Source organism: Paramacrobiotus metropolitanus, unplaced genomic scaffold (genome assembly GCF_019649055.1).
Source record: "Paramacrobiotus metropolitanus isolate TYO unplaced genomic scaffold, Prichtersi_v1.0 Parri_scaffold0000056, whole genome shotgun sequence".
Taxonomy (NCBI): Eukaryota; Metazoa; Tardigrada; class Eutardigrada; order Parachela; family Macrobiotidae; genus Paramacrobiotus; species Paramacrobiotus metropolitanus.
In genome coordinates, this window is record NW_026570276.1 from 167,263 (window position 1) to 175,829 (window position 8,567).

Genomic DNA, 8,567 nt, shown 5'->3' on the forward strand with positions numbered 1-8,567 from the left:
TAAATCATATTAACCATCCAGTTTAATTGTTATTTAAATCGGCCGCCACTGGGTGTGACCGCGGCGTTTCTACGCAGTGCTATTTAAAGCCGGTGGCTTGATTTTTGAGTTCATTTGTGCCGGGTGGTTTCATTTGGTTACATTACTGCATTATCGTGTTGGTCTGTTGATCCGGTGTGACGGCGGTATTAACGCGATCTCGTTGGCGCTAAGAACGGGTAATCAGCGCTATTCGGTGTTCCGATGCCTCGTTATGATATAACCGGTCATTTAATTTGCTGATTGATTTTCTCGTTACTTGGTGCATAGTCGTTAGCGTGGTTGGTACTAAGTGCTGCGGTTATTTTGCAGTTTTTTAAACGGAGGCAAATTTCCCTGGCCTATCATGTTTGGATATAAATATTTGGCGGTGATTGTTCTTATAGCGCACACCGTGCGATCCCAATCCCAACAGGTCAGAATGACGTCCTTATCGGCTACCTTTATTTCGATTTTCATTAATACGAATACGATTAAAACAACCTTCCTAAGGCATCTAAAATTTAAAAAAAATTATACTAGCGTTTATATCGAAAATTTAAACAACATAATTTTAATTTGGTTGTGGATTTGCTTGTTTTAAAAGTAGCATGATTGGTCAACATATTCGCAGGTTTGAAGTTTCACGTTTTAACATAGTGCCACAAAAACTATGTTTATGCTACCACACAAGCGTTTGGTCAGTATTGACCGATATACCGGTAGCTAGATAAATATCCGTTAATAATCGCGCACTGTCGATTTACAGAATTTGAAACTAGCTTGATTTGTCACCTAAATTTATTATTTATTTAAATAAATAAAATCAACAAAAATTATAATTTCGTTTCCGAAAAATTTTTTCAAGTATGCATTGTTTAAGTCAAAGGGATAATAATTCATATTAACGGTTTGTATTAATTTTGTCCCAGAATTTTTATTTTCTATTATATCGACACATGCACCAGTTAATTAACACAGAAGGTACCAACTCATGATCTAAACTTTTGGTTTCCGAATATTGCCCTTACACATATTGCTCATCGTTTTATTTCAGCCTAACTGATTGTTACTGTGCTCGCTCCCGAAACAATGACACACTATGCTTGATCCTTTACAGCCGGCAAATGCTCGTCAGGGATTGGGATGTGTATTAGCTCCGCCCTCAGCAGTCACTTCCGACGGAGGTATATATTGCGCACACCAACCAATTTTTCAATATAGCGTGTGTCGTCAAATAAATTTTTGTAGACAACTCCAAATCGGACAGTGCCCAACCCGCAGACACCACCGCTAGCCCCGCCCTGACCGATAACACTGCCGATACCGCCACGACCGAAGCCGTCGTCGACATCACGACCAGTACCGAACGGGAAATCCTGACGAGCGAGGCCTCCCAGAAAGGAACACCGGCGCCGGCTCCGTTCCGCCCCTCAGTCCAATCCACCGCGGCGCTTCCACCCGTCAAGGCGCTGCCTACCATCAAGGAGGTGGTGGCGCCAGCGCGTCCCGTTTACAACGCCAAGAAGGCCTCCCAATGGGCGGCACAGAATGACAAATCCAGCCTGCCCAATCAGCGTGAAGGCAAAGCAGCCAAGAACAACGTGCAGCTGCTCCAGGCCAGCGCTCCGGCACCGGCAAAGGTCACGGTCCCCATCGCGAAGAAGCCCAGCAGTTATAAGGTGCCGGGTGCGATTTTCGTTGCCGGTGAACAGGATTCCACGCAAGGTGAGCCCGGTCTAAAGGTCATCAGTAATATTACAACGTGCTTCGAGATTGAATTATATGAATTAAAATTTAAACACCCGAAACAAGCAACATAAGTAAAAACATACTTTTAAAATAAAATCATTATTTTTATTTAATCCTTTTTGATTTGATTTCATTTAATGTTGGTGCTTTTTTATGGACTTTTATGGTATACTACATTGATTTGTTTCGTTTTGTGAATTCATATTTTATAAGTTTGCGTGTCAATTTTTAATAAATGTTGTTAGTTTTCTTTGAAAATATCGATATAGTGTTATCAAAATTTTAATAATCTGTTCAGGCACCCAATTTCATCCTGACTGGAAAGACCAGACCACGGTCAACAATCAGGGCAATGTGTGGGATGAACTGAACAAACTGCGTGGACGCGACACCCTGTCTGCCGGTGAAGTGCAGGAAATCCTGGCCAGAGCTATTCCCGGCACCGATTATCCCACGTACAGCTACGTACCCAGCACAAAGTTTTCCTGTGAAAGCGTCAACCAACCGGGCTACTACGCCGATACGGAAGCGCAGTGCCAGGTTATCCGGCGGTGCGATGCTAACGGACTGAAATGGAATTACTTGTGCCCGAATTCTACGGTATGGTTGCAAAATATGCCGTTGATGCAAAAATATGCTGTTGACTGATTTGTCTACAATCGTTACATAGTACTGTATCTCCGTTTCGAGTTTCTGGAAAACAAATTTAACGTTAATCTTTTTTTGCATGCAGCTCTTTAACCAAATCACATTAACGTGCGACTGGTATTTCAACGTGGACTGCTCGAGGTAAGGTCTAATTACTCAAGCGTTAATAAAAAGAACACAAGATTTAACATTGTTACCACAAATTTTTATACCGATATCAAATACTTCGTACATATCGGCGATATGTACGAAGTATTGGATATTTACGAGTTATACATACTGTATATAAACCAGTTAATTGACGGTGTAGATTTTCTAGAAATATAAATAACTGTAGATAAATTTGTTAAATGCCTTATGTTTTTTTGAATTTTATGATAACTAAAAATATTTAATTTAAAATAAAAAAATAATTAAATAATAATAATTTGTAAATAATTTTGTGCACTCAACTTATAAGTTGAGTGCACAAAATTATACCGCAAATAATTATTTGCGGTATTCGTTCGAATTTGATTCCACTAACTCTACGCTTGCGTTAGAATTATTTTCGATTAATAAAAGGTGAAAGCTTTCGTAAAAAGCTAGCTATAATCAGCAGAAAACTGTGCAAGTTTAAGAAACGAACAAAAGTATGCCATGAGACAGGTGATCGGTATGACACAGTGCTGACGGTCATAAGAAGGTCAGACCGGTGAAAGGTCGTTCGCGTGAGAGAATCCTGATTACGACCGGTTCCGCGAACGCTGGCGTTGACAGAAACGGTCGAGGCCAAGGGCAAAAAATTCATAGCTTATTTATGTTTATTAACTGCATTAAGTACTTCTTTTATTTTCTTAATGAATTCAAAAATGAATCGGCCGCCTTCTCAATCGTGATGAATGTTTAAATTAAGAGAAGGAATTCGGTTAATGACTAACTACGTTACATAACCGCTTGCTGTTGTCTTGCAGGACATCGCAGTACTACGATTATTCCAACTCAAGGCTATATCACTCCGATTTATTCTTCCTTGGCAATGCGCAGTAATTATTTATGCAGATAATGACTATTAGTTTTTTATCTGTTCGGTGCTTTTGTTTTGTAATTCTGTTCAATGTTTATTTGCAAAATGTATGCAACGCTCAAATACAATAAAAAAATAAATAAAGAACGCCATCCCATGTTACGTACAGATAGCTACCATTGGTAGTTTACGCAGTATTATCAGATTTTAGTTTTTGTGTAGGTAATGAAACCGTTTTTCAAAACTGGTCGCAATTAATTATCGGAATTGATCAGTAATTCATTTATACTGATTTATATTATCTATTTGTTTACAATTTATTTATACTGAATATTCATTTTATCGCTGCTACCTAATTCGACTTTGTTAAAACAATTTTCCATGTTTTCGATTTTATTGTCGGTCAAAAAATATTTTTAATAATTATCCTAAAACTGGATTACTTGGAATTTTATTTATCTAGAACTGAAAAAATTCTAGAACTTCGAAATTGTTACCACAAAGAAAATTCCGAAGCAAAGTTTATCGTGCGGCAAACAAAACTGACAAGATCTCAAGAGAGAATTAATTCCTTTAAAAGCGTGTGTACAACTCTGTATATTAAATTGTGCCGGGAAACGGAAAGCGGAAGTCGAACACGAAATCTATATAAACGCCGTAATCGGCAACAATAACAAGCAGCAATTCCTCACGCCAGCATCGCCGGCTGGCTTACACAATAATTAAAATTAAACACAATTTCTCCATTCGCCGTCTATTGCATGATCATCGCACTCAAACGGACAAAGATCCGCCTCCGTGTTTCCGCTATTGATATCAGCTGTGTTTATCGGTGTGTGCACAGCCGGCGCACGTACGTACGTACAAGTCGATATAGCCGATCACAACAGACTCTTGAACATGCACACACACGCGATTGAATGGAGAGCCACAAATCAATAATCGCTTATCGACACCGCAACAGTAGACGCTCCATAGAACATCATACAATCTCTGCCGCGAATCAACCCCTTGCGCCGTAATTACCCTGGCCGTCTGCGGCTGTGATTGGCAGCCCATCGCACGCAATTACTTTCCATGTCGATTAATGAAGCTGGTGTGTTTATCGATTAATCGGCCGCAGTGAATTCCGATTAGCCCACTCGTATTTCTTCCAATATTATCTCCCGAATATTTACCCATACAAACACACACGGCGACCGCATGTGGTGTCTATGACACTTGGTCGCGGTGTGGGAGATGTAAATAAAGACGTGGTACAGTGCATAATGCGTAGTATGGCACAGCGTGTAATCAGAGTCTGCTGCTGTTTGATGGTGTAAGCCTGTAAGGGAATATTCCCGTCTGCCAGTATTTGACATTCCCGGCTGGTGCGGGCAGTAAACGGCTGCTGCGGGCTTTGTGTTAGTGAGTGTACATTCAGTTTGTCAGTTTTGCCGACAAACACTCAACGTTTTTACACGCGCGTCTGACAGCAAACAGCTGCGCGATTTACCATGCCCAAGGTAGCGGTGGTGGGGGCCGGTGTTATCGGGCTCAGTGCGGCGGTCTGCATTCAGAAGGAATTGCCGGATTGCCAGGTAAAAATAGCGGAATTTTATTATAATTTTTTAGAAATTTTAAAACGATTTTTTCGCCGATTGATTGTATATCCAATCGATGGCAATATCAATATACACTGCATAATTCAGTTTCCGTTTTATGGATATGCCTTCCGGGCACTTCCGTGGTTGCCAAAGCAGAAGCGGCTGTTTCTGGAAATATTTTATTACATTTTTCAATCTCATTTTAAATTAAATTAATTTTAATTTCTTTAAATTTCGTTCTTTTTTATTAAGATAATTAATTTTTCAAATCTAATTTGCTTATGCTAACTGCGTAACAGTGCATATATATTATTTTTTTCTGATGTATGCAAATCCGATTATCCTCGTTTCTTTTTTTATTTAGTATGCAGCGCGTTCAACAATTCATAAAAAATGCATGAATGCAAATGCATGGTTTACGCAATCCGTTTTAATTTATTACGTAATCTATAATAAATAACAGTTGAAACGATGATAATTTTAATAACTGATCGCGTGCAACCGGCGTTTTAAAGGTGACGGTGATATCGGAACATGTTTACCCCAACATAACCAGCGCCGGCCCGCCCGGCCTATTCCGCCCGTACAACATCACCTCGGACATCCCGGCGGATGCCGGCAAATGGATTGAAGCCTCGTGGAAGCATTACGCCGAATTATCCGTCAGCGATCATGCCGCCCAGACCGGCATCTTCCCGTTAAGCGGTATGCTTGACATAGTACCGTAATACATTCTCCCGATCGACCCCATTAACACACCATTAAGCGACATTGTAAATCCTGTCATTAATGTCACATCAAACCGATCAGCGCTAGTCAGAACCGAATGCTGTACATGCGCCGCTGGTGCGGCTCCTTAATCGCTGACGTCAGTGGTAAATCTCTGACATGGAGCGTGTTTGTATAACTGTAAGTTAAACAATGGTAAACATCCATTTTTGAGATCGTTGTACGTCCAGTTGTTCAGTCATCCGCGATTATTCGAGTTCCCCGTTCCCCGTTGTTCGGTCACACATGCTTGCGTCCATTCAGATCACTATTAGAACGAATTCCCTACTAGTAGACTCGATAGTCGATATAATTCAGTTGACGGATTTTTTGTTTAGAACAGTTAAGTACTTAATTTTAATATAATAATAACAAAAATCAGCTTTTAATGTATTTATCAAACAAATTCGGTTTTATCGAGGAAAAAAGTCGGTCTGGTCTTCGGAAGGGAATAATATTCTATTTTAAACAGCTACAAGTAGTGATTTGTAGAAAAGTGGCTAAATGAATGGTAAAAGGCGCGTGTTCGCTGCTACAATCTATATACACTTGTATAATCAGGCGGCAAGCGAAAATATTGTATTTTTTTTGTAGGTAATTATCGGAATTTGTTAGTGATCCTTACAGAAACATTTCAATAAATAAGCTCTTACTTTTATAATTTTACTGTTTGTTTTTCAGAAATTCTGCACAAACATTTCAATTTTGATTTATTTTTAATGTAATTAATTACGGTTTCAGGTTATATTTTATCCAGCGATGACCCCGATCTACCGGCCGCCGCCCAATACCGTGACCTCGTACCAAACTTCCGCCAGCTGTCCGGCGCCGAACTGGACCGCCACGGTGGTCCGTGGCGCTACGGCTCCTTCCACAGCACGCTGATCGTCGAGCCCTCCCTATACCTGCGCTACCTGACCAAACAGTTCCTGGAGAAGGGTGGCACCCTGGACAACCTGTCCTTATTGCATTTAAGCGGCTTATCCGAGCACGACTACGACGTGGTGGTCAACTGCAGCGGTCTGGGCGCCCGCGCCCTGGTGGAGGACGAGACGGTTATTCCGGTGCGCGGGCAACTGGTGCGGGTGGATGCCCCGTGGGTGAAGGAGTTCTACATGGCCGAGAGCAGCACGTACATCTACCCTAACCGCGAGACGATCGTGCTAGGTGGCACACGCCAACCGGAAGACTGGGAGACGGCCGTGCGACCGGAAGAGACGGTGGCTATTAAGAAGCACTGCTGTGCGGTGGTTCCCTCATTACAAGTAAACAGGAAAACCATCGTTAAATGCAACCATATATATTAGAAAGGATATTGCACTGGAAACCCTTTTGCTATATGACTTCGACAAAGTTTGATGTAGAATTGCACCCTCGACAATGATTTCCCCGTTTACTCGCAAGAAAAATAATTAATTTTTTATGGGCTAATACTTTACAGTAACCTTTAAATATACTTTCAGAAACTTACAGTAAATTAATGCGTGAACATAAAAGGCCTGAACTGTAACCACTGCAGCAGATGGTCTAATACTCGTAATTTAGCTAATGGCGAGTTTTTCTCACAATACGGTGAAACTTGAAAGCGTTTCTACAACGAAAAACTTCGTAACATTATACGGATACTTCATGTATACTGAATACATTTAATTTGCAAACTCTTAATCTGCATTGGCTATACCGTTATCTCGCCGGCAAAAGTTGCGCTGGGAATGTGCAAAGCGATTATCTGACCTTTGTTGTTTTATTACAGGATGCTCATATTGTGGAGGAATGGGCTGGTCTGCGACCGTGGCGGCCCAGTATCCGACTGGAGAACGACAGTCTTCCGCTGGAGTCCGACAGATCTCTGGAAGTGGTACATAATTACGGGCACGGCGGCAACGGGATCTCTCTGGCGTGGGGCTGTGCCGTGCACGCTACGCGGCTGGTACAGGAGCTGCTTGCCGTTAAAGATTTGTAGGGCCACGCTAAATGGTGGCTCCAATTTGCTTTCTATAACGGCGAAATGGAAATTTTATTTTGTTTTTTTCGCCTACCTTCTCTGTAGTAAGTTTATGGTATCATGGAAGTAATGGAACCAATAAAACTTACAATTGTTAGTACTAGAAAAAATTTATAATAGAAACATTTTCTCAGTGCTATCCTGATCGGGAAATGTACTGCACCCATTACACAGATCACATTCCGCCGTTGTATCTGGATCGAGAGTTGCTGTCTAAAAAACTCCTTCGCACGTTTTTGGCCTGTAGTGTTGGCGATACTGCTTCCAATCTTATCCACAAGCTTTTTTGTTATGTCTCCCCACGGTCCGTAAATTCCCAATGATGCCGCCATAAAGTTATACCGAGGTTGAAGCCAGCTGTGTTTCGTCAGTTGCCTTCTTTCGGCGTGCTCCGCTGCGGCTCCCGACGTTAACCGAGGTGCAATCGATGTATGAGGCGGCGAGGGAGTCCGATGTCCACGCAGGTCACGTCCATAGCCAGCGACTATCGTACCATGGAAACGGGGAGCCGTTTCCATGGTACGAGTGTGATTACATCCGGCCTTTGGTTATCTTTCCATGAGAGGCCTTTCGTCTCCACCTTCTTTTGTCAGAACGGCTTAATCAAAATATCCCGTACAAGTGCGTTGCGCCGCATGCGTACTGAATGGTATGGGAGTGTGCGACCGTTATTATAAACTGTTCTAAATTGTACGTTAATGCTGTGTGCAGCTCTGTCGGCAAAATTAAGGTTTTTAGTAGTTGTTTCAGCTACGCTAGATTATGCACAAATTTGCATCGCTTT

The 8,567-nt window shown here is 41.6% G+C and overlaps 2 protein-coding genes across 2 annotated transcripts; both read left to right on the top strand.

Annotated features, from left to right (window-relative positions):
- LOC129592840 (uncharacterized) lies at positions 1 to 3,562 on the top strand. The gene is made up of 7 exons (XM_055488968.1): positions 1 to 218; positions 352 to 454; positions 1,139 to 1,205; positions 1,270 to 1,746; positions 2,069 to 2,370; positions 2,504 to 2,559; positions 3,372 to 3,562. The coding sequence occupies exons 2-7, from the start codon at positions 386 to 388 to the stop codon at positions 3,445 to 3,447; spliced, it is 1,047 nt and encodes a 348-aa protein (XP_055344943.1). The 5' UTR covers positions 1 to 218; positions 352 to 385; the 3' UTR covers positions 3,448 to 3,562.
- Positions 3,563 to 4,460: 898 nt separating this feature from the next.
- Positions 4,461 to 7,877, top strand: LOC129592807 (D-aspartate oxidase-like). Its single transcript, XM_055488926.1, has 4 exons — positions 4,461 to 5,004; positions 5,526 to 5,715; positions 6,520 to 7,043; positions 7,532 to 7,877. Exons 1-4 carry the CDS (start codon positions 4,921 to 4,923, stop codon positions 7,739 to 7,741), a joined length of 1,008 nt encoding a protein of 335 aa, XP_055344901.1. The 5' UTR covers positions 4,461 to 4,920; the 3' UTR covers positions 7,742 to 7,877.
- The last annotated feature ends 690 nt before the right edge of the window (positions 7,878 to 8,567 follow it).